At 26.8% G+C, this 27,924-nt stretch overlaps 1 protein-coding gene across 1 annotated transcript in view; it reads right to left on the bottom strand.

The window, feature by feature from the left end:
• Positions 1-7,318: 7,318 nt before the first annotated feature.
• Positions 7,319-27,924, bottom strand: part of LOC113561127 (protein CEPU-1-like) — a 146,241-nt gene continuing 125,635 nt past the window's right edge. The window contains exons 6-10 of the mRNA XM_026967360.1: positions 27,637-27,774; positions 25,259-25,408; positions 21,014-21,169; positions 19,165-19,308; positions 7,319-7,713 (exon numbers count right to left, since the gene is read on the bottom strand). Of these exons, the coding sequence (XP_026823161.1) occupies positions 7,589-7,713; positions 19,165-19,308; positions 21,014-21,169; positions 25,259-25,408; positions 27,637-27,774 (713 nt within the window). The 3' untranslated portion in view covers positions 7,319-7,588. The remainder of the gene's footprint in view (positions 7,714-19,164; positions 19,309-21,013; positions 21,170-25,258; positions 25,409-27,636; positions 27,775-27,924) is intronic.

The following is a 27,924-nucleotide window of genomic DNA, read 5'->3' as shown; positions in this document are numbered from 1 at the left end:
CTTAATAATTGAGAAGTCGATAAACACTGCTGAGTCTGCTGTATAGTAGTTTAATGTCAACTGTATTTCATCATTTTGTAATTTAGTATGCCACTAGGTATTTTATAGAACGTGTTAAATTTGATTGCGATGATGAATCAAAAAACAGTTCTAAGAGAAGTCAGCCGAACGGCCTATGTTAGTAAGTATATATATCTTATGATATACTTCTATTGCTATTATAGCTAGTGATGTTGTTTACTATTTATAACATAGCAAATCGAATTATTTTTTGTTGAAAACATTGAATATAGGTGTATATATAAAATAAGAAGGGGAAAGGAATGCTTCAATATACTTAGATGTACCACGTTTTTAACGACACTATTGAACTTTTTTATACATTTTACAAAGTTTTTCCGAGTAATACTCCGAGTATCTCTTTCTTTGATATTTTGATGGGACGAGAGAAAAATGTTTTTACCGAAAATGTCATTACCTATATTACGATTTTCCAGTTCAATTCTGAAGCATATAGTTTTCAATAAAAGTTTATTTTCAATTCCAATAAACAAAGTATAAGATCAGACATTAATGCATTTTTGATTAGATTTGTCAAGTATGTAACTGTTGTTCACATGTTCAATAATTGTATTAGCGTTTTATGGAGTGCGAAGATTTGACCATTTATTAGTAAGTTTATGTAACACAAGGTAAAACTCTGAACTTGTAATATCGATAAATTTAACTTAAGTTATTTCTTGGTAAATTACACATTTAAGATTTACATACAAGCTTCATGTATGATACAATTAACATATAAATGCACAAATAGTCAGTACTTTATAAATTTACATCGTGCAAGAGGTCTCCTAATATTATAATAATAATTCAAGAATATTAAAAATACACCGTCTATTTACTATTATTGTTGGATATAATAATCTGTGCATAAAATTGTTATTAAACATGGAGGTAAAGTGAGTACTTCTCTACTGTAAAAATGGTTTTGAGTGGGTCACTAGTATGGGTGTATTGAATTTGAAATAAATTTAATGATATATCATTGTATACAAAAATGTATTCTATGCGGACACGGTCTGTCAGCCACTATAAGTATAACGTATGATATGTTTTTTTGATATAGTTAGTAATTTATTTTACATTTGAGGTTGATATAATTTTTACTAAAAATATCGCATTTATTATAATTATATTATTAGTATTTATTTAATATAATATATAATAGTATAATATTTATATCATAATATCATATGATACCGACTTATAGAACTAAAAATGTAATCATTTATTTATGTAGGTAAATACTTTTAAAGAGTAAAAATAGACAATAGTTGCATCATATAAATAGATAATAGTCTAAAAATAAATTAAAAGTATATAGTTAAATTCATAATAATATGGTGATGCCTTCCCTTGTGAACACCTCCAATAGCTGATGGTTTTTTTGAGAACGGCGTCATTTTAATACTTTTTAATGGTAAGACTTTCAAATAACAAACACGAATTTTATCTTAATTTAAAAATAATGACAAAATGGTGACAAAAAAACGGGCTTACACTAGTATACGAACTCGTTCATAAACCAATTGTTCACGCCAAATTGAATTGTATTTAATAATTTAAATATGTATAATGTATATAGATATACATTAATTTTTTATATTTTTTAAAATATATATTGATAAAATATTAAAATTATTATATCATTAAAGCATTAAATAAGATTATAATTATATTTAACTTAGCACACATTTACCCTTTATGAATTTCAAAAATTTACTCTTTCAGAATTGCGGACGACATTTTGGTGCTCAAAATTCGCTATTTAGAGTATAAGCTGTATAATGTGTCCATGAATAATAATTTTAAATTATAACAAAATAATTAACATCGTTTTTTAATTTTCAAGTATTTCTATCCAACGAATAATATTTAATCAACATTAATGTGTATAGAAAAAATACTTAAAAATTGCTCATAATTATAAATAAATTAAAAATAGTCAATCAAAAAATCAATATTATAAAAAACTGGATTTGCGTAAAAATTTCTGTTTTTCCTTTATTTTTTTCTGATTATAAAAAAGGTACCGGAAATTTTTAATGTTTACCTCTCTTAAGCACAAAAAAGATTCAATTTCCTATGCAAAACCACCTTCAATCTTTAAAATTTAAGTATTTTTTACTGCCTAAAAGGTGATGATAGACTGAGAAAAAATGATATAAAAACAACCACACTATATTGTAAAATAAATATATACGTGCATCTTTCTGCTCAGAATTTAATGTCAAAAATCATGCTAAATATATTATAGCCATTATATTTTGTTCAAAAAATGCGAAAAGGTAAAGCAGGTTATTCAGCTAATAAGAGTATATAATATTGTTATTAACTTTTGAATCAATACCATCCTTCCGTAAAATGGTGTGAATCGATTTATGCTACCTAAATAAGTTTAGCATAAAATGAATCTAAATTTTTTTAATAAGTAATTGAGTGTATATAATATAATGATTTACTTATACACATTTTTAATTTCCTCATGAATAAATATTTTGAATTATAACAACATAATTCAATTATTAAATTGTTATTTTTCTTTGAAATATTTAATTTGGTGTAGTTAAACAACAAAAATGCATGCCTATAAGTGATTTTATTATATTTATGAGGGATCATGTTAAATTTCTAATTCTAAGCTATTAAAATTGAATATTTATAAATTTTAAAGTACAACATCTAAATAAAATAAGCTTATAAAAAAAAAATCGTGCTTATATGAAATATAGATCTTTAATATACTAAATAGCTATAATAAAAACTTATGAGAAATCTTGTATAGGATTTTTAAGATTGATGTTTGTAGAAAAAAACTAAAAATTATAGTGTAAACATTTATTGTAAATATCAAATATCTATGGTTGTTAGTTTTTGAATGACAATAAAATAAGTACCTAAATCGTTTGATGAGATATTATTATTTACGTATAAATATTAAATTTCGTAAGCACTTAAAATTCAGAATTTTGTAAAAAAAAAAAAAAAATTTTTTTTATAAAAAGACACTAGAAATACTTTTTTAGAAAAATTTAAATAGCCTACAAGAATATATTTGACTTAATTACAACTTCTTGTAGGAAACGATACATTATACGCGATTGTAATAATAGGGAAACGAAATTTATTACATTTTTCAATTTATTTATATTTTATATGGCTATCGATAATAATATTATTATATTTTAGATTAATTATATGTTCTTATTTGAATCATATTTAGGATGAGTTGATATATCAATAATTACTTATAATATTTCTTTGTTTTATCGTAGAATAATTATATATAAGTAGATAACTACATAGCGATATTATTTTTTGAGCAATATTGCAATTTATTACTTATATTAGATTTGTATACAACATCGGTTTATGGTAAACTATTTATTATAACAGCCGATATTATAATAATATACATTATTATAACTGTATAAGTACAATTTTAGAGTACATTTTCAGCAATGGTTTTTAGTTAATTTTTATATTCTAAATTTATATAATATATTATTTAATAACTTCCCTCAATTAAATACTTAGTTAAATTATAATTATTATGATAATTTAACTATTCAAGTTAATTCTTATAAAACCCAGATACAGTGGATGTTACATTTTCTAAACATACCTATATTTATTCAATAATCATTACAATAAGTAACACTATTATAGTTTATTTTGTTTCTTAATGTTTTGATATAATAATAATTATAACAAAAGTATCAAATAACAAATAAATCATGTGCTATGTGAGAAAAATGAAACTAAAAAGTTGAGCTTTAGATAAATTATATTGGAAGAAGTACATTTAGATTAGTTAATAAAAAAAAAACAAATACAGTTAAAATAATGATAATTTATATCCAATTAATATTATATTAAAATAGAAAACAAAAATATAAATAGTTTTTATTGAGTTTTTACAACTAAATAATTAGAAATCCTTATTGTAATTTAATAATAACAGTATTGTTATCAGAGAGTGACTTTCTCTCCATTTGCTGTTATTGTGAAACTATTATTTTAAAGATATAATAAAAATCAAAATAAAATTATAAATCTCGTTTTAAATTGAATTACTGTTCAATATGATTTCTTGCTATTATTTTAGAATGATTTGGGATTTTATTGAGAAACTGCAGTTGGGTACTATTTTTTTTATTCATACTATTACTTTTATTTCGAAATTCTGTATATTTTATTTATTGCTGCACTGCAGATAACATATTATATTATATGTAATAATTCAGTATTGTTGTATTTATAAACTAAATTTATTTCATAATTTATTATTTTAAAAACGAATGACTTTTTGTTTCTTAATATTTATTGGTAAAAAGTACCTTTAAAATGGAGTCTTAATTGGATTTTATAAAGCAAAAAATTATGTGTTGATATAAACCTTAGACATAATACCTACTTGATTTGTCTACTTTTTTGATATCTCTGGAATCTGCGGCAAAGGTTTATTTAAAGGAACTAAATCCTATTCGTGTTTCTTATAGTAATATATGTATATGTTGATATATCGGAATAATTGCAATTTAAAATGTAATCGATGTTTAATTTATACTCTTATTATGTTAAATTTGAGAAAGTCTTATTAAAATGATTTATGTACCTATATAATCAATCTATGAAGTTAGGTTATGTATGATTGTATATGAGATAAAAAAAACGTTGAAAAAGAAGAACATCGAATTTAGGTGCATAAATATAATATAACTACAAAAAATAAACTTTAAATAAATAGAATAAATATTATATGTATTATAATTTCAAACTATATTTTGAAAATTAGAAATATAATTTACACTTATTACACAATTATAATAACCTATAATATAAAGTAGGCATATAACATTTTTATAATAATAATTATATTATTATACTCTATACAACTTATTTTATAAATGGTTAGATAATATTATTATCCATAGAACATGATGAATGTTTTTTTTTTGTGTGTAATGAATCTATTACGCAATCTGTAATTTTTTTTTTTTATTCATAAATAATTGTTTTATTGTTTGAAGCTAGACATTAACGAGTTAAAAAGTTGTTGTGAAGTTAATTTTAATGAAACTGCATTACGAGTTATTATTTTTTTTAAACTTTCAACCTAATGATTGAAATCGGTTTTCTTGATATGCTGCTAAATAATTTTCGTTACCACAGATTTAAAATATATTTTGTATTGTACAAATATATAAATCTATAAATATACATTAGGTATAATAAGTATAAAAAAAATTGGAAATTGTATTTAAATTGTTACATATCATTGCAAATACCAAATTGTAGGTTGTTGAAATATTGATTGCACTATTTTTGAATTATTATTTAGCGATGACAATAACATCTATTAATAGTTACAATATTTTATAAAAGTTCTTTAAAATTAATGATTTCACTCAAACACAATAATTTTAAATTTCGCAACAATAACTTAAATTATAAGTTAATGAAAACGTCGAAGCAACTTGATCTCTAAAAAAAATCTGTAACTTAAAATGGTAAATAGTTAATACACATTTTATTGGAATGGTTCTTTCGTTGGATGGCCTCGCTTTCTGTTTTTACATTCACATGTTTAATGTGTATAATATACATATAATTTTATATTACTTTTACTATTTATTTTTATTTTAAACATTTATTGGTAATTTATAAATTTTTTTCCTTCAACGTTGGTTTTTTGGAACAAAGAGATGAACTTGAAACTTTAAATTTAATCCATATTATTCTATATTAGCTTAGCTATTAATCAGTTTAATATATATATATATATTTAACTTACCCAGTCGTGGCATATTTACCTAACTAAATTTAATCTGTTATTCAAATAGTTATTGATTATAATGTTATGAGTATATTAAATGAAAACTGTACAAAGCTTATTTAATTTGATTTATTTATACATTTTTGGTTAATTGGGTTATACTATGGTTCAATCAAATATTTTTCAGTTAATTATTTTAATATTTATCAATATTTACACATGAAGTAAACTGATAATATGTTGCCGTAATGTAATTTTTTTAATAACGTTATAATATGTATGATTGAAGTTATAAATTGTATTCTATTAAATATAAAACAGAAAATATACGAGTACTTTTATCCTAAAATGTAAATGATGAATTTCAATGGTGTTGAGTGAAAATCAGTAATAATTATAACATAAAAGTTTTATTAGAAATGTCTACAACATTTAATCTAATATACAAGTTTTTTTTTTTTTTTTAATTATTCAATTCGTTTGAGCAACAGTAGAATACCCATTCGATCATATTATACAATATTTTATTGGGTCGATTTTTATAATCACCTATTAAATCCAATGTTATTGATATCTACATACAGTAATAATAGTATAATACGACACGTTAATGTCCAGCAGATAAATATTACGACCACAAAAAAAGATTTTTAATTCATTCATAAATATTTTTACATGACATTATACAAATGTTTTTTTTTTTTTTACTTTTATGCTTTGTATTCACGGTGGAAATTTATATCCACATCATAAGGTGTAACTATAGCTTTAAAAAAAATCATACATGATATCTTGTGTATAAAACAAATAATAACGACAAAGAAACTATATCTTATTGCGACGAAAATCGTCTTTTGTTTATTTTATTCTGGATATCATGTATGCTATACAAGAGAAGCGACTCGAGAGCGGACGAATAATACGTGTTTGAGAACAACCTTTGAGTCAATATTTTCCACTAGGAGGTACCTTCCTATTGCACTGTATATGTTAACAATGTTTTCGACACGGTAAAAAAATGTATGCTCGTAAAAGACTGTTCTTAACGGATGAAAGACAGAGTGCACGTTATGGAGGGGTAGTGAAAAAAAAATATAACGATTGCTATTTCCGGTTATTCCGTTTTTACCTTTTTTTTATCTTTATTTTCCCATGATCCTCCACCCACTTTTCCCGTGGGACACTTTTACGATAGTACCCCACCTGAGGCGTCTACACTGTGTACTTGGGTACATACGTCGCGCGGCACCGAAGATCACAAACGAGCCACAACCCTTCGCTCCCTTAGGGTGGAAATTATATTTTATTCCAGAGAGCACCATTAGCGCCAAACGTTTTGTTCTTAGAATATTGGGACTTGTCCCGTACTAGAAATAATAAAATTTTGGATTCGAAACACACAACGCATTAAATGCACGTACCTACATACGATACATAATACAATATCCATACATTAGTTATATTATACACATATTTATTTGAATTTTCTTCTACCACATCGGCTCATGAAAAAAAAAAAAATTTAACAATAATAATAATAATACAACAGAATACACGCGTTACATGATATCTCATAATGTAATAACATTATGTATAAAACATTAATATACATTTGTACAACGAAAAAGGGCCTTTTTACCCTCAGTTTTCTTTCATTCTCGCGGCATGCTGCAGCAGTGGTGTCGCACACGCCCGTTCCATCGTGTCTTTTTGCCCCGGTTGCGGAAGCTATACGTGTAGTGTACGAATTCATAACGGAAAAATCCTTTGTGTTATTATTATCCAAACTGCGGCCGTCACGCCAAGCGCGGGATGGACGCTGGCAGATCCGTTTTTATGCTTTTTGCTCAAAGCCGGCCGCCCATTGTTGTCGCCTGCAACACGTATACACACGTATTGTTTGATATTAAAAAATAAAAAAAATAAAAGAGTAACAGTAGTAAAAAGAAAAAATCACCACCGCGCACACCGTACGCGCGAATTTTCGCGTGTCCGCATAAACCCATGACAAAATAATATTATTTTATGTGGTGTATACGAGATGATATACATATACACTATACGCTGCAGTGGACTTAAATGTTGACGTTTAACCGTCTATCTTACACGTGGTAATAAATAATATTATATTCAGAAGGGGCCACTGCACAGTGAGAGACAGCTGCTGCAGGTGTCTGCATAATAATATTAACCTATTAAGCTTGAAACTTCTAAAAACGATGAAAAAAAAAAACATTGCGACTAAACCGATGTAAGTACCGTTTGTTTAAACAAATAATTATCAAATTCGAATATGAAAGTCTCTTTTTTTTAATTATACGCTTTCTGTATGTGTTGTTCAGTCTAGATTAGCTGTGTGCTGTGCAGATATATAATTTTTACAATGCTAATCAAAATTACGTACGTACCTACCTTCGTAATATAATTTCAAAATTATAAAATTAATACAAGTATATATATAAGATTTAGATTATATATTTGTATTATATACAATTGTGGCATGATTTGAAAATTCCAACATATAGTTAACATGTTAACCTTTAAGGAAACGAATTTGCCATTACTCAGTTGCCTACGTGTATCGTATACTTTTCCGAGAAATGCATGTATACAGGTGGAGTAAAAAAGAATAACGTAAGTCAGTTGTAAAATTAGAAAATAAAATCTGCATGGAAAACAAAGAATCCAGAAATTCACTCGTGAGACCGATTATATTAGGTACTCTTTTGAGATTTTGGTGGGACTTTGTTTGTAAAGCAGAAGATTTTTTTTATTCATTTTTGAGCTCTTAAACTAATAAAGTGACGTTATTATTTTTTCTTTGTATTACAATTATTCATTTGTCTTGTCAGGAAGCACTATATTGTTATTTGCTTTTTAAGAGAAGGAATACAACCAAATAATTATTTTTGTAATTTCGTTATATTCAACAATTTGAGATTATATTGGTTTTAATTTGATTTTTTTTTCTTCACTATCTTTTAATAACCGTATCAATTGTTCCTAATAGATTTATGACACACTCTTGAATGAATTATGAGAAATACAATTTAAGACATTAATAATAATAATAGTTTTTTTTTTTTACAGTAACTATTTTAAGATTTTTGAATAATACATTAAGTTTTCTTTTATATATGAAACGGATTAATATTTATGTATAAAAACAAACTATTATTTACCGAACTGTTTAACTTATTGGACAATATCTTAAGAGCTGAAATAATATTTAATCGTCATTGTATCAGAGGTAGTTTAAATTGTATTGAAATTTTAATGAAGAATTATATATTTATGACAAATCGATTTACCAGTCTTAGCGACAAAAATATAATTTAATTTTGATGTCTTGTAATAATTTAAAGCTTGAAAACATAAATTATATTTATGTTATATTCTTATATAATAGTATATTATATATATTTTATTTTTTAATAAAAGTAAGCTATTTAATATCTATAAACTTTTATTAAATTTAAATTTTTTAATCTTTCAAATTATTATATATCATATCATATTACAGTACTAGTACATAATAATATTACGCTTATAAACATAACTTCGAGAAATAACTGTCATATTGCGGCTAATATTAGATATATTGCAAAATAATAAAAATCGTTTGTTGTCTTATATTATTACATCTAATATCTTTGAATATATACTCAAAAAGTGTACTAAAGTTTTCAAGCTGTATTGGAATTATTTTTTTTAGGTTGAATCGCATATTTTTTCTGATACACAGACAGTATATACACATCATCGTCGTAATAATAATATGCGATATCATTTATAATATTATAATATAGTTGAATGTTATTTTATATGTTTAAAGCTCGTGATATTATTTTATATTGTATTTTAAAATATTAAAATGCAACAAATCAGGTGTATTTTTCGAGATGTCGATGAATTTCGTGATGATGAGTGTGCGAATAGTTGGCAACAAAAATTTCAGATAATTTGTCATATTTTATCGATGAGTGCTTGTACATTTCTACTTCAAATACACTATTGTTAAGCGTAACGTTCATGTAGGTACAAATGAATCCAATTTTCTACCTACCACTTTGATGGGCGATGGCTAAGGTGATTTTATTAACTTTATTTATATGCTTGTCAATTTTATAAAACTACTCATTGCACTTTCTTGGTCAAATATTTTAAAATAATGAATTGTACCTAAATATACATTTTTCACGTGATTTATCTACAATGATTGTAATAATTATAATATTGTTGAACGATAGATTATGTGAACATTCCCGACACTCTTCATCCGTCGATCGACTGCACCGGGTGGCGTGAGAAATCGCAAGAATCGCGAGAAAGGAAACAATAAAGCTGCGAGCTCTCTTGACAGCCACCCCTTAGCCGGTTTGACAAATCGTCTAAATCGCTAAAACACATACATAAACGGTCGCTGTTCTCGGACACAAACTGCACAGAGTTCGGATGATAAACGACATGATTGGAAATTTAAGATCCATAAGATGTTATGTTTTCACTAAATCGAGGATAAAAATGAGTGGACTTGAATGGTTTGTCTCGAGTTTAAGAGACATTTTGTAAACCTTCGCTAATAATTTTGGTATTAAGTAATATACATAATATATTATATATTGTTATAGTATCTATATTGTTCTATATTTATATAAAATAATTTATAATTTACGACGGTTATTATTATTATTAAATGTTTATTAATGGATAATCATAATAATTAATACCAATGTTAGAAAATATTATAAATAATATAATATATTATTCCAAATAATATTTAAAATTTTCAAAAATAAATATAATTCAATTAAAAAATATAATATAACGTATTAGACCTGTGGTTCCCAACCTTTTGAGTTGTGTGAATCAAAATTTTTGTAAAAAAATCTTGGAGGCCCGCTAATGTGTAAAAGCACACCTATATACCTATAATTCAGTTAATTATATAATATAATATAATTCAGTTTGTTCCTATATTTATTTTTTTTTTTAATGACTGATGTGTATTATAGTAGTTATTGATTAAATATTATTGTAACCAGAAATATTAATAAAAATATAAAATAATATTATTTTAAATTTATATCTGCTTGGGGGTATGTTAATACGGTCCAGTCCAGTACCACACTGCCCGTGGGCCATGGGTTGGTAACCACTGTGTTAGACTATAGGTATTATTTATAGAGGTACACACGCATGCGTTTTTTATATCTTAACGATTGTATTGGAATATAAGTACTTATATAGGTTTAAGTTAAAGTATTACAGATTACAAACTCAGTAAATTATTAAAAATATAAAAACAAAAAGTTTTTTGTGTGTTATTAATTATGAATAAGTCCTTAAATTATTTTTTTAATGTATAAAATGTAAATCTAACATTTTACATCATGCTATAAAACACCGCAATGGCACTAAAAATGTAGAAAAGTACGTTTTTCGTCGAATGAAAAAAAATTAAAATTAAATGATTCGTGTTATTATAATATGTATAGTACAATATACTCGGGAAATGAACTATTTTATATTATGCGTGCGTGACTTCGTGTTCGTACTTAGAATTTTTATATGAACCACCGTATAGAGCTAAGTTTTATATATGCCATCAACGTGTTAGTACACAATCAAAGCCTCGAAGATTTAAAAAAGTCCCATTGGTATCTCATAAAAAAAACAAAAGGATATAAAGGATTTCGTGGTCAATTGATCAGGAAATCGAAATAAAAATATTCATTCGACGTTGCGTTGTTATACGTGAGAGTTTTCTACTTGAATTTATTATATTATTCTTGAGTGCAATTTTCACAAATATAACAACCTCATAACATTAAGTACTAAATAAATAAAAAAAAACACTTAAAATTATAATATCACGATAGCGCACAGTAAGTAATAATTGAGATCAAGGAGTTCAATCATGTAAAGTCGATAAACTCTAGTGAACATACGAAATCTGCTGCTTTCCGTGAAAATAAAAATATGTCCTTTTTTAATCGAATACACGTAAAACTAGTAACGATTTCTGGAGTTATATGTATTTTAACTGCGACAGCCTTCAATTGGATATTTTTTATTTTTTTTTACGGCGAGCATAAAGTTTTCGATTACACACATAATATTATAGTTCTATACGTTTATTGCAGTTTTGTGAAGAAGAAAAATCACCCAACACCCGTATACTAGTGGCACTAGTGCTATCGAGCATTTCGTACATTTTTATTCGTCATTACTGTTTTTACGTCGTATTTGTGCGTATATTGTCATAATTTCAACGCCCAAATCAATTTATTTATTTCGTGTAACTTACATGGTGTAAGTCACATACTTTATCACCGAGACGCTATAATTTGCAAATGATTCTCTATGCCGTCCAAATAGGTACTTAGTAGAATTAATTACTTTAGTCGCGTGGTGTCGTCCTCTCGCACTATTTTGTCTAATTAGTATTCCTCCAACAGCTTAACGACCCCGCACTAATATATAATGGTTAACAGTTCGTGTACAATCGTCACTGATTCAAAACCCGAATATTTGTCTTTTTAACAAAATACCTATTATTGTACAATATTTATGATTCGCTCGATATCAAAATAGGTTACGCACAGTGCCACTATAATAATAACAATGCATGTACGGGGGATAAAAAGCGTTTCAAAATTAAATCTGTTTGAACGAACAATGGTTTTAGTCGAAATACCAAACGAATAAATAAATACCTATATTTTACATGCTTTACGGTCTACAGCTAGTTCATGCGATCAAATACGATTATGTAGAACGATACTGTAAAAAAAAATTAATCGGAAAGGACAAAATCGTTATTTTTAATCCGAGTCTAAAATATTATAATCCCACGAAAATGAAAGTATCGAAAGAAATGTTGTATTTTGTCGATGGTTGAAATTTAAAATTGAAAATATAACAGGACAAAACAAATGTAGATAACATAATATAATGTATTTATATCTTTATACTCGTATATATTCTACATTTGTGGATGTCACTGAACTCCTTCTAAACGGCTGACCGATTTTGATGAAATTTATTGTGTGTTTGAGTGGGTCCCTAGATGGTTTGGATTCACAATTGGACCCGGTAGGTGACGCTATAATCGAGTTCTAGGTAATTTATATATATATATATATACATGTCTTGAATAACACAAGTGTAAATCTTAGATGCCAATGATCTCGAAAACCACTCATCTGATAGTTATGGGTTTTTTTTTTTTTAAATGAAAGTAAACTCTGTGGAACAAGTTTTAAGTATAGTTTTATGGTACCAAATTTGGAACTCCATCCACGAAATATTGAGTGATAAATTATGAAAATATCAGTGGCGCTACTTGTTCGGGAAAATACAGTTTTAAAAATTTAGAAGTCGAGCTTAATACGACTAGAAGAATTCTCTATATTGTATTAACTTAAAATTTTTAGTTAATTTAAAAATAACGGTTAACAAATCTATTAAATAAATTAATGATTTTCCAATGCACTGATACAAAACCGAAATCGGAGATCCAACGGTGTAGCACTATGCATTTGTTCGTGTGGAGAAGATTCTACAAGTTATAAAAGTAATGTATATTATTTAGTAATCATGTTATTATCCATTTTTAAATAAACGCAAATACGCACATAAAGTCATAAAAGGAATGTTATGTCGTCTGTAAATGAAGATTATAAATAACGAATTGTATAAAGTTTGGATCACATAGGAGGCATAATTGAAATGAATAATAAACTGCACGAGGATAACTGCTAAGTTGCTTGCTCCCACGTAAGCTCGGGAAACGATTTATACATGTATGTCATTGATCGTAAAAACGAATGAAATAGTTTACAAAGAAATATTAGAAAAACGATAAAAATATTTAGTCTGACCAAAGTGAACATTTTTTTTTAAAAAATTCTGCTTATTTTAAATGGTCAAAATATATGCACGACCCACGCCAGGCGGGACACAATTATGTAAATTGTATATGTTGGAAATACTCGTATCATCTATACACTTCAAATCAGAAAACTAAAAATATCATAACGCGTTACGTTAAATGTTAGTAATAGACAACCAAATTAAACAAGGATGCATTTTGTACAGGGGAAACTAATAAAACGAAATGATTTCGTGAATATTAAATTAGATTCTTTTTTTGTTTAAATAACAACTGAAATGATAAATAAAAACTGAAATATATGATTATTTATTTAGGTGCAGCTCCTTTTAATTATTTTTAGTATGTTGATTTTATTATTAATATTATGTCTTAATAATTAATTATAATTTTTGTTATCTATTGATTTCATAAAATAATGGTCCGTAGAGCCTAAAGTTTAAAATATATTGTTTTGGCGAACGTTCATTTTAACAAATCGACAATTTACATAACTTGCAAATTAATACTTTATAGATAAATATGAAAAATATTTTTAGGTAGATAGTATGTGGTTCTTATTAAATTTATCCATTCTCTTCTCTTGAACGAAAAATAAATTGTGTTAAATCTTCAAAGATCTTATAACTTTTATTTTAGAAATTTATGATAAACTGATACTTGTCATTCTCATACGCAAAACATTAAATATTTACATTTTTAAAAATTTATTATAAACAGTATTATAATATAAAAAAAGTATAAAATATTTTTATATTACATTTTTTTTTGTTCAATAATATTGCTTTTTGTTTATTATATTTTTTAAGTAAAAATGTACGAGTATTTTAGCCTTTCCCCATTTTAGGGAATATTTATTTTAAGTTACTTAATACAACATCCTCTTAAATGAATTCATGTTTATCTTTCAAATTAATATTTATTGTTATATATGTAATAAATTTAAGATTTAAGAAGTGAAATTATATTTTTAGTAAAAATTATTGTTTAAAAATAGGAAATTATCCAAATTTTTTATTTTTATTATTATTATTTAAACAATATACTATAATAGCCTATGGTTTAATTATAAGTTGTTGTCTATTATTATATTAGTTAAATTTGTAGAATTTATTAATTTCAAATATATATGATGTATCATTTCACATTTGTTTTTTCAATTACATATCAATAATATATACCAATTAAATATAGCATTAACTATTATACATATATATTATATTATACTAATATCGATTACACCATGTTTTAAACTGCAGAGGTTCTATGTAGTTTAGGGTTAAAATTTTGACTGAAGCCGTATTATCAATATAGTGTTTTTCTTTTAATATAATCCTAAAAAAAACCATTTACATGATTAGCTGTTTCTAGAAATCTTACATACAAATCTACTTTATACTTATTAGTTTTTATTTTAGTTATTCATTAATTTATGGAATTTAATTTAGTAACGTAACTTTTGGTGACATAAGAAGGGGAGATTAAAAATACAACATTATTTCTGGTAACATTTGGAATAAGTTTGCAAAGTACAACTATTTGATATTTTTGTGTTTCAAGATTTTCCATAAATATTGTTTTAAAATGTTTTCGTAATTCATTAAAAATGCACATGTAATTATTTACTTACTTCTCAATCACACTAATGGAATTCATGAACATTTCATACACATGTAGATATTATTATAAAATAATACTTAGGTTGTAAAATATTATTAATGTATCTATATTTACAAGTTTAAAATTAAAATTCAGTGTTTATGGACTTTTTTATTTAATCAAATTAATATAGTGCTTACTTACTTTACAATTTTTTCTGATAATAAAAAGTTTATTTCTATAATATATGTAGGTGCCTATATTCATTAACTAGTATAAGTTAATAAATTATATCGATTACCTATATGCATAATTATTACTATAACTATAAGTAGTAAATTTTTATTAAATCTGGTTATGAAAATCACGGATAAAACAAATAACTATACCTACTATACTTATAACAGTTAAGGTTAGGGAACAATATAAATATTATCTTTTAATAATATTCTGTAGAACTAACAATTAATAGTATAAATAATTACCTTTGGAGTAAAAGCCAGTTGTTTTAATTCCATGTATATTATTAATTTATTTATTACGTAGTGAGTTAAAAAGTATTATAGTCTCAAGAGAGTATAATACTATTGTGAATATTTTAATTGTATGATTAAGGGTTTAAAGAATATGTCCGCTGTTTTTATTCACCAAAGTAGTTGGTATATAATGCATATAAAAATACTATCTAATTAATATTTTAATTAATACTGTTGTCAAGTACATACCTATATCATAATGTAATAATATTATAGTGAACAATCACAATAAGCCTATTTTTTTTTATTTTTGTGTATAATCAATTTAAATTCTTAAAATTTATCACCGAGTTTCCTGTTTACCATTAAATCTGATCAAATATTTGATGCTCTTATAACAATAAACAATTGTTTTATACATAATAGCACCTACTACTACGTTTCTTAATATATTTTTTATTTTTGATATTACTTATAGAAATATTTAAAATCTGTATATGAGAAAGTAATGCAAGGTAACGTGCTTATAGGTTTCAAGTCTAATGGTATTAGTATAATATTATTTTAAATAGTATAAATTTATGAATTTATCAATAAAAAAAAAAAAACTAATAATTCACTATACATTTGTTTTTAAATGTAATAATAATTATAGGTATACAACTTTTTGGTCTTAGTCAATAAGTCGTAGGACATGTCATTAACATGCCCACACCTAATAAAGAGAATAATTCTCTTACATGAATCTATAAGCTATGGCATCCCTTAAATTGAAACACACCTTAACCGAATACTCTAATCACTTTTAGTTCTATGCTTGGAACCGAGCCGTGTTCTCAAACTATTTGAATTATTTTCATTAATCAAGAACAAACTACATCAGTTTAATAAACCGTACCACACAAAATGTATAGGTATTATTATTATTATTATTTTTTATTCATAAATACAAATAATATACCTAACCTAATTTTATCGAAAACCAATATATTTTATGTCAAATGACCTTAAATACACGGTGAAGTTTCTAATAAAAATAAGAAAATTATAGGTATGAGTGCACTATGTCGTTGTGTAGTGGTGCCGACACTTGATTTTAACCATAGCAGTGGAATAAAATGTACATTTATAGTATTATTTTTAGTTTGAAGGGCCCTTATTAGCATTACACTTATTGCGGTATGGCTTGCAAAATATCTCGACTTGACGACCCCAAGTGTATTATTATAATTTATGCTCAATCGTCGAACATAATATATCAATAAATATAATATAATGTAATATTTATTATTGTAATTTATAGTCGATCGACGACCTGTTTGTGGATTTTTGTTTCTGTTTCATGAATTCACTTTAAACAGCATTATAATTTGGTGTGGGTATCGGCTGAAGAGGTCTCGCCGGTACGGGTGCGTACAGACGTATTAAATTTCCATTAAGCTCAGTGTGGACAACCGCGGAGCCCAACGAAATAATAAACGCATTTATATACACAAATTGTTTCTCATGCCGTTGTACGCATGATTTTTTTTTTTTTGTAAATATTTTTTTTAATTTAAGTTTTAATTTTATAAAAACCAAGTATTTATTGAAATACAATTAAAAATGTGAATTAAAGTAGGCAACTATAGTAAATTATTAAATAGTATACCAAAATATTAATTATTAATTATTCATCAAAATGGTCGAGTAAAAAACCGTATTAGAATATAAAAAAAATGTATTGTCGATAATAAAAAAACAAAAACTATGTTTTAATATTAACAGAGTTTCGAATTTTAATAAATAACTATCCGTGTCTCGCAACATAACAATTACTAGAATAATATGAACCATGTAACGTAACAACCAGCGGGCCTAATTAACATAAATATAGGCACGCCAAAAATCGGTAATTGTAATTAGCTCCCACCCGATCGCATGAAATCGCGAGGATGTCGTACCGGCGAGTCAGATATAACACAATTATTTAGCGCCGAACGCTCAAGGGAGGTGCGCTTGACACATATTTTTATTTTTAAATTATATCTAAGTGTACATAATGATTTGTTTTGTGATCAGCGTGCGTGCTACCATCACGGAGTAGCAAGAGAAATTTCTCTCTCACGGCAGCGTTTGCCGGGCGGGTGGACACGAAAATGACGGAAACTCCGATGTACGTTGTACGGGTAACCAAATCATTCGTACAATATAATAAATTGTATCTGCCACCGCCAGTCGGAAAATGCCGTATGATGTACATCGGGAAATAATAGTATCAATTGATTATATTATTACACGTATTATTACAGGTTTGGCGAATAATGCGCTTAATTATTATCTTGTATAATATATATATATATTTATTGCGTGACACGTATCAGCTGCACCAATCGTCTGACGTATACTTATTATTATTATTATTATTATTATTTCATCGATGCCACTTCTAATGTATTATTATTTTTGATTGTCGTTTCGTAAAAAATAAAAGGAAAATAGTAATTCTACTTCAGGATATCGCTTACAGAAATTAAAAAAACCAAATTCTTAGCGCTCTATTTCTTAATAACGATTCGGCCTATGACGGAGACCCTACACGGAACGCTGGAGGTCGAATCCGATATAAGATTATGACGAGCTATGCACAGACATGAGATTCCTGTATAATACGTATGATGTGTATTGACAATATAATGTTGTATGTCATATTCATAGAGATGATGAGATACCCGGTGCAACGGTAGTCGGCGAGAACAAATAATATAATATTTATTATTTTCATTATATATACTACTGCGTTACTATATTATATACCGGAACTGAGTCGGTTAACCGTAGCGAGACTAACGGGTAACGCAAACACTGCACCGTCGATATCCGAATGTATCTATATAGTCATATTAAAGATGCTATGTATATACTCTATATATAAGAGATATGACTGTTAAGACGCAAAAATAGGTTTTAAACGCTCTCTGATCCGCGATGTGGCGAAAATAAACATTTTTGACGAAACGAGAAATAAAAACGCACCCGCTATTTGATATAGTGAAAAGTAAGAGTAAAAAAGTCTCCGCGTGAATAATGTACCGAAAAGGTCGAGCCGAAGAAAATAAAGAGAAAAAGAGACAGAAAAAATAAGAAATTTCTTCTTCGAGCAGAAGAGTGATTTATACAGTGTAAACAAAACAAAAGGGTCATCCCTCGCGTCTCTCTAATACCTCTCTACCGCCGCTATCGCCACTGATCCGGTCGGTAAATCAAACGATCGGCGAGCGCGCTGTTTGTTCTCCGCGCCCCGGCATTACAATAATAATATAGTGGCGACATTAACGGGCGTGTCCGCGCCGCGCATTATCGGTTACACTTACCGGCGGCGGCGGCTGCGGCTGCTGCCCGCGAACTCTGCTGTTGGTCTCCTTCGGTCGGATCGTCCTTCTTGTTACTGGCGGCCTCGGCGTCTTGGTGTTTTCCGGTCTTCTTCGACGGTCTCCGGTCCACTTCGTTGGCAGGAGCTGTTTGATAAATAAATAAATATAAAATAAACAAACAAATACACTATATAATATAAACACGCAAATAGGTACATAAATCCAACGGAGTGAAAAAGGGGCGGTCGACGGTATCGAATCATATAATATATTTATATATGTTGAGAGCGCCTGAGTGTATGTGTGTGTGTGTGTGTGTAAAATATATACACCGGACCGGCGAGAAAAAGTTTTCAGGCGTCCGACCGTGTGCAAGACGATAAATTAACTATGCCACGCTCGTAGGCGCAGTGGTCGTGAGTTAAATGCTGTGCGGTGCAGGTCGGCGGGGTCAAATCTCCCCAATCAAAACCAAATAATTAAGAATGGCATTGTGCTCTCTTAATAATTGTTACGATATAACATAAATTTATATTATTATCACTAAAATTGACGTTTATTGTCATTTATCACCGGAGAAAATGGTTTCGAATTTCCTCGATGTTTTCTTGCACGAACCATACGTAGTGTTGGTAAAATCGATGGTTGACATAAGCGCCAAATCGAGATAAGAAGAGTATATAAATTGTATCGTACCTATAGAAAAGTGCCAAAATCCCATGTACCTACCTTACATGGATTTTTCATTCCTGATATTAAGTTAAACTGCGTACGTATATCATTAGAAAGCGCCAAACGTACAATGTTAATATACTTATAATATTGCAATATAAATTTTTATTTACAATACCTACTTCTATATTATACTTAGTGCGTTTTTATATTGTAAATTATTAATATTGGTGTAATTTATAAATATTTTTTTTATATCGTTGGGGGCTTAAATCATACATATATCTAAACGGTGAGATTTTATTACTGCAGATTAGGTACGTACGCCTATTAAAGTATACTAAATTCTATTCAAGTAACTGCTCAAATATGTCCAAACAGTTTAATTTTAATACGTCGTGACTTTTTATCGCCTACCGATTGGATAGTTGGAGATTTTTCAGATACCACTATTGATATCCATTCCGTATTGGTCATATCACGTATTCAGTTTTTATGTCCGGAAAATGACTACAGTACATTAAAATGTAACTTTGTATAAGATAATAATGTACCTCCTTGATCACAAAAAAAAAAAAAACATTTTTATATAATATAACATCAATATTATAGGAAAAATTCTAAGTATGTTAAATGTTTTAGAGACAAAAACTAACTTTTAAAAAATGTATAATTATTCATGATGATATCATAGAGAAATTCAATTGAAATCGTTCCGAAATAAACAAGTTAAGGAAACTCAAAATGTATTATGATTTTAAATATTAATAATTATGATTATTATATTATTAAGCAAAACTGAATAAGTAACAATTTTATAATTTCATTATTTATATTATTAATAATTTTAATAAACTATACAATTCAAACTCTGTATATTAGGATGATGAACAAAAATTATCCATTTCAAGAAAAAAAGAAAATCATATTTACACTATTTCATAAGTAGAGTGTATTCCTATGATGTGATCGAAAAAGGGCTGTTTTTGCTACCTTTTTTTAGTACACATATTATATGGGTTCAATGCGATTTATGTTTATCATAAACATAGTAGTAGGCTCATAAATAACGCACAAATCACATTATTACGACTGCAGCTTGTAAAATTTGGGTATGAAAAAAAAAAAAAAGGTGTCTTTGAGTTATTTTAGAAAACGTTTTGTTTCAGTGTTATACCTTTTCCACCGAATTTCGACGATTTTTTAGGCAACTCAGTCGTCCACCGGCCACCGGTCACCGTGGTGGCCACTTTAGTCGTAGTAGTAGTGCTCTTAGTGGTCGTAGGCGCAGTAGTAGTCGTCGTTGTCGTCGTTGTAGTCGGCTTAGGCACCGCTGTATTAAAATAAAAATGTGAAAAAAAAAACGTTAATCACAAGAAAATAATATTATTAATTAGCGTAAACTCGTTTTTGACACTTATCCAATTTTAATTGTATGTTTATATAAATATAGGATGTCTCGCCTTATTTGTTCAAATCCACCCGCCTACAAATACATTTCTCTACTCGCCTCTTGACAAAACTTTAAGACTTGCAGAACTGTTTGTACTTAATGGAAATTAATAATTCAACTTTTAAAACATTTACACAAATAAGCTCTACAAATTGGATGTCATAAACTAAAAAAAAAAAAAAATACTAAATATTATAATATTAATTTAAGCTATCCGATAAAAAAATGATTTTTAAATGACATAATAATATACTCGTAAATCGTAATACACATATCAAAAATATTAATTAGAAGAAATGTATTTGAGGGAAGGGGCACCCCTGCGTGGGCCATTCGGCAAACATGTATTTGTACGGTGATTTGAATAATTGCGATATATTTTTTTTCAATAATAAACACGTTTGTTTTATGTCGTAATCTGTTTTTTGTCGGCACTAATTTTGATTGACGAGTATTATTATAACGGACGATTGTAACAATTAAAATTAATTGGGAATAAATTATAGGCTTGTGTTTGTCAAGGACAATGCGAAAACTGTGATTTAATATTACTCGATCAACGCTAATACATATTTTTTGTTTTATTAGAATATAAATATAACTCAATGAATTATGCGGCTGATTTGGAAAATTCTAAGTGAATAGCTGATATACCTACGTACTGCGTATAATGCACCTACACATAGTGTTGAAAGTGTAATATAATATAAAATATAACAAAGCTTATCACTGTTGGATAGTGAATAGAGTAGGTAAATATAAAATATATAATATCATACGTTATCTATAAGCTATTATGTGTTCGACGTGGACGTTTAAGTTATTACTGTCAATAAATAGATGTATATTATACTTTTGGAAGAAATAACGAGAAAACGATTGTGTTGTAAAAATCTATAAATGGATAAAGAAAAACATTTTAAAACTTTGGTACAAGACAAAATATAGACTTTATAACGGGTGGTTTTGACTAGTACAGGAAAAAAAAACTTGTACACATTTTCTCCATAGAAATAAAACACTTACTGCTAAAAATATCAATATATTTTTTAATAATATTACAGAACAAGTAATTCGAGCGCTATTCCCATCCCAGGACAATAGTAATATTTTTTAATTTAAATATAGTGAGCGAAGCATGTAGTCAAGTAGATACCTACCTACATCTTCTCGATTCGTGGTCGATAGATATTAAATTTGTAAATACATATTAATCTTTTTAATTATTATTTATCTTCTCTTAGAACTGGCCCAGGATCCCTTATTTACGCCCTTTTTTGTTTGCAAGAATCGAGGCCAGGTATGGATTTCATATAGCTTATACTTTGGTAATTCCGACAGTTATATAACATTGTATGATATAATTTAACATAATTATTATAATTGTTTATAATACACAATAAATAATACCTAATATTTATGGTTTGTTTAGGTTTTCCTATGTTGGTGTATGACTGATATTTTGATCCACATAAATACATATAATCGTTATAACTGTTTCCGTATTAATACATGTTGTTTATTTAAAACGAGATTATATTGTGCCTACTAATAACTCATGTCACGCGTTTTTATGACCTTTATAATACTTCAATCGCCATTAATATAATTGTCATACTATTATAGTTTAGAGAACAAAGGTATACTAAATTATCTAAATTCAGACCTAATAATAAAAAATATATCATTATCTCAGATAAAATATATAGATATATAATTATAGAGGTATTACGATATTATGTTATAGTCTCTCGTATGACACTGAATAATTTAGATTACCATTAAATTCATGGTATTTTAACATTTTTTCGTTCATATTTTATAAAAGTTTGTTAAAAATAAAAACTTGTAGGAGGGATTCATTATTATAACTTTGTGTTATTTTTTAATAATTACATAAAAATATAAATACTTTATAGCTATAACTAAAAATATCTATAAATATATAGATAGTAGGTATCGTTTTAAATTGCGTGTAACCGTATACCTATTCTTTAGAATATAAAAACAGTCAAAAAGTATAATAATAAATAATAGTACCTATACAAATTATATAATTAATTGTATTACATAGTCGATCACCTAATATTTTTTCTATGCCAAATGTTATAATAGATATTGTAGGGTGTGAGGGAATCAAGGATGATGAGATACGGCGGTGAATCTAAAATTTTACTTACTTAAAGAATATTTCTTATAAAGATAAATAAATACGATACATGAATAGTTAATAAATAATAATGAATCAATAATTTTCTGTACTAAATTAATAATAGTATAATAATAAATAATTATTATATAGCCTCAGCGGCTAATATTCAAATTAAGTTGGGATAAATTGGAAGGAAGGTAAGGAGTCACTTATGTGATGTCATACAGTAATTTTTACTTCAGCGCTTTTGTATTATTGTGATTTTAATAAGACGACCTCAGATACACAAAATTAAATCGAGACTAGTGTCAAATAAATTGTTTCAGTTTACTTAAGTCACATCATAATATAATGTATATTATAAAACTAATACACACCATCACCAGTGAACCGAATAACATCATATATATTATGCTGGTCATCGATTGCTCTCAGTAAATGTTTGTGTTGATCAATAATAAACATAAAAAAATAAAATAACCATTTTTTTCAATATGGCTGATTTCCTGTTTTTGTATTATATCCTGTTTTGATCGCTATAAAAACATCTTTTTTGGAACTTTTCTAAAAATATCAACTTAATAACTATTGAAAAATTATATTTTAAAAAATTTATTCTTTGAGTGTATTATATATTATATATATATATCAGGATTGGCTAACGAGAAGAGACTCATGAACCACCTAATATATTAATAATTAATATGGAAGAGCCGAAATGAAAAAAAAAAAGTCCATATTAGTATATGATTATAATAATATATAATATCAAACATAATAAAATTTGTAAACTTCGAAATAATAAAATAACATACAATAATGTTAGATTAAATTTTGTCTTGAATTTTGTCCTCATAAATACCATAAATATCATAAATACAATATATGGATACGTCTTCATAGTGCTGTTCGACGTCGCAAGTGTATCTTTATAATATTAATATAATAATTATCATGTCTAAGAAGCGCAAGTATAAAGAAGAATACAGATAATTCAAATCACACCAGGAAGAAGAGTTAAAAATGTTTTGCATCTTACAATAAGATACAAGCTGCAGTTTGGCCACCCCTGATATATATAGTAGCAGGCTACAGACTGTTCACTTATATAATAGGTCTACAATACATAAGACTCAAATTGTTTTTACGTTTATGTGTTTTTATAATTTATAGTTAAATAATTAAATGAATAAATTCGTTGACCATTAAATAGTTGATTGTTACAATAGTGAAATATACAATGAATTCGAATAAAAAAAAAAAATAATCATTTTTAGAAAATTTAATTTTTTTATTTGTAAAATTTCGTTTTAAATTTGTATTACAAAATTTTAATATTATATATCCATGTTATTTTTATTAGTTTTTCAAATTTCAAAAAAGTCTAACTATTTAAAGTACTATGAAATCAAGTATAGTTAATTTAATTTGTATTTATAAATAATTTATTGATAATGAAATAATTTGTATAATAATTATGTATAACAAAATAATTGGTTTTTAAATTATCTACACAAGGCTTTTCTATGGAAATATTGTATGTTTAATATATTTACGATATTCTAAAGTTATTTAAGATATTATTAAAGCAATTTATTTTTTTTTTATATAAAATATACTCTTAATATATATTTAAGACCTGGCTATACAAAAGTAAAGAATTTAAACATACAAATTATGTATAGAAATCTCCTTAGAAATTAAGTTGAGTATGTTAAATAGATATATTCGTTTTGTATGTACACATTTTTCTTTACGCAATAAAAAATAATGATTATAATCTAGATATACCAACATATTAATCTGCATGAACGTACCGTAAAGCTTAATTGTGCCGTCTGTGTCGCCCAACGAGTTTTTCGAAACACACTGGTACGTGCCGTAATCGGACAACGTTACCGACATTATCGTCAGTTTCATGTACGTTTTGTATACGTTATCCTTAAGGTCTGTGCAGTACTTGGTACCTGAAAAATGCATTAATCACGTTAACCACGATGTTTATATAACACACTATAGGCGGGTATTTATATAATAATATTATTAATTATCGAGTGCTAAACCGACGAATACGAATCGTTGAAAATTCCAATTTTTTTTTTCGAGAACAGACTAAAACTGTTTATCGAAACATAATTGCGTAGTTAATAATCAACCAGAATCCTTTCATCCCTAGAAAAAATAATGTGGACGATTCATTGTCATATAAAATTAATTTTATTCTTATCTAAATAAGTCATGGAACTAAACCGGTACGTTTTCGCTGTAAAGTCAGCAGTGACACTTTGCGTTTAGACGCTGACCATGTCTAGACCAATTGCTGTGCCTGGGCGTTTCAAGGAAAATGTACAACTGTGGATCGTCAGAATCATGCATATTTTAGTCGGATGCAATACGTTGATTTAAAAAGACTGAATTTAATCGATCGATTGCCAAAGCTAAACTGTTTAATAAATTTCAAAAATAATCTATTGTAATGTTATTAAACCACCGCACTTAAATATTGCCACACGACAACGATAATAATAAAGTTATATCGTAACAATAATATTATACAACTACTCTACTATTCGATTGATATAGAATAGTATTTGTATATAGCAATTAATTTTTTGATGAAATTCCTTTAACAACAGTTATAAGTCAACGATAAAATTACGTTTGTTCGCCATGACAAGAAAATTGAAAATGATAAAACGCTAACCGAAATGAGAAAATAATACTTTACTTGCAGATTTAGAAAATAGAGTAACAGATTCATGTTATAAACGTATACAGAAAGATATATCTAATACATATAAATATATTAAATAATGATTTAATTCTTTACAAAATCTGTATTATATTTTGGTAATCTGTCAATGTAATTGTCTAAAGTCTAAAATATTATATGTACTACACTACTATTTACATAAATATATACAAAAAATATTTTTGTATTATTTATCATTAAGTTTCGAAAACCATGGTAATTAGCCAAGCTAGTGTGCATACATTAAAAAAAAAAACCTACAATTTTAAATATAATTATTTTTGGGTTACAGTTGTAAAAAAAAAACTCAAGAATTAAAGTGTTGCCATTTTACTATATTTTTTTATGGATATTATAATAATATATGTTTCTTACCTATACTGTTCTTATTATTTGTACGTTTTTTGTCGAAGAATAACTATGCGCAAATTAAATAATTTGTATCGATCGAATTAAATTTCATCAGTAATAAACTGTCAGTTTAGTATTTAAATTAAATTTTTAATATTTATGTACACCTTTATTTTACACATCAGTGATCCTAGTGTGGTAGTCTTATTATATTTAATGAATCATAATAAATTAAAAAGAAAACTCTTTTTTTCTTCGACAGATTGTTTTTTTTCAATTTATTATTTTTTATCGATTAACGTAGTTTTCAAATTTTAATTATTACACTAAATATACCCTGCATTTTTTATAATAGAAATTAATACATTTTTAACAAAATAATTATTTCACATTTCATTGGATTTATTTAATTTATGCATAAATTAAGTTAACTTTAAAATTATATAACTATAGTAGAATTGGTCGACTAAATCATACTTGATACTCAAATATTTAATATACTAAACATTGTAATAGATACAATTGTACCTACAAGCTTAAAAATATAAAAATATTTTAATGGATATATTTTATGTCTTATCAAGATAAATCATAACGCAATATAATTGTATATACTTTCCTTCCTTGCGATATCATTGTCAATTATAATAACGTCAGAAACGATTTAGTTGTACACTTGTTTCATACGAAAACAGTCGTACCCACGCCAACGGATATTCTGGTATTCATAATATTTATTACGGGTACTGTTTTGGTCAGCGCACCTTAGCCGGAGTTGTATTATTCGCGGATCCGCCTTTTGCGTCCAATTTAAAATCCCGTGGAAATCAAACCGTAATGTGTTAGCTGCGGACTAGTACGGTTGTTTTACATTTAATATTATTCAATCGATATGAAAAAAGATCTAATATATTGTATTTATACCTATTTCATTATGAAAATAATTATATCTACGCGTAGATGGACTCAAAAAAAAAAAGTATACAGCACTAATACGCACATATTATTATGGGTGATGGTGTCCAATATTTATCAGCCCACGCGTACTTACATTTATGATGTTTTCTTTTATATATATATATATATACTAACCGTTTGATATGATGGTCGTTTTATCTTTTGTCCAGTAATCGATTGATTTGGGAAACGCTTCGGACGTACATTCCAAAGTGACCGATTGACCTTCTTGCGCACCGACAAGCTGATTTTGTATCCATATCATGGGAGGGACTGTTGGAAAAAAAGAATGAAAAACCACAAGCATACAAAAAAATAAAAATAAATTATTACGAAATCCAATAATCCTAACGGGAAATCGTGGAATAATAATATTTACCGTCACCATTACACACACACACAGCGGCTTATACAGGATATGTT

The sequence above is a fragment of the Rhopalosiphum maidis genome, chromosome 1, assembly GCF_003676215.2.
Source record: "Rhopalosiphum maidis isolate BTI-1 chromosome 1, ASM367621v3, whole genome shotgun sequence".
NCBI classification, from domain to species: domain Eukaryota; kingdom Metazoa; phylum Arthropoda; class Insecta; order Hemiptera; family Aphididae; genus Rhopalosiphum; species Rhopalosiphum maidis.
This window is presented reverse-complemented; position numbering and strand designations above follow the sequence as displayed.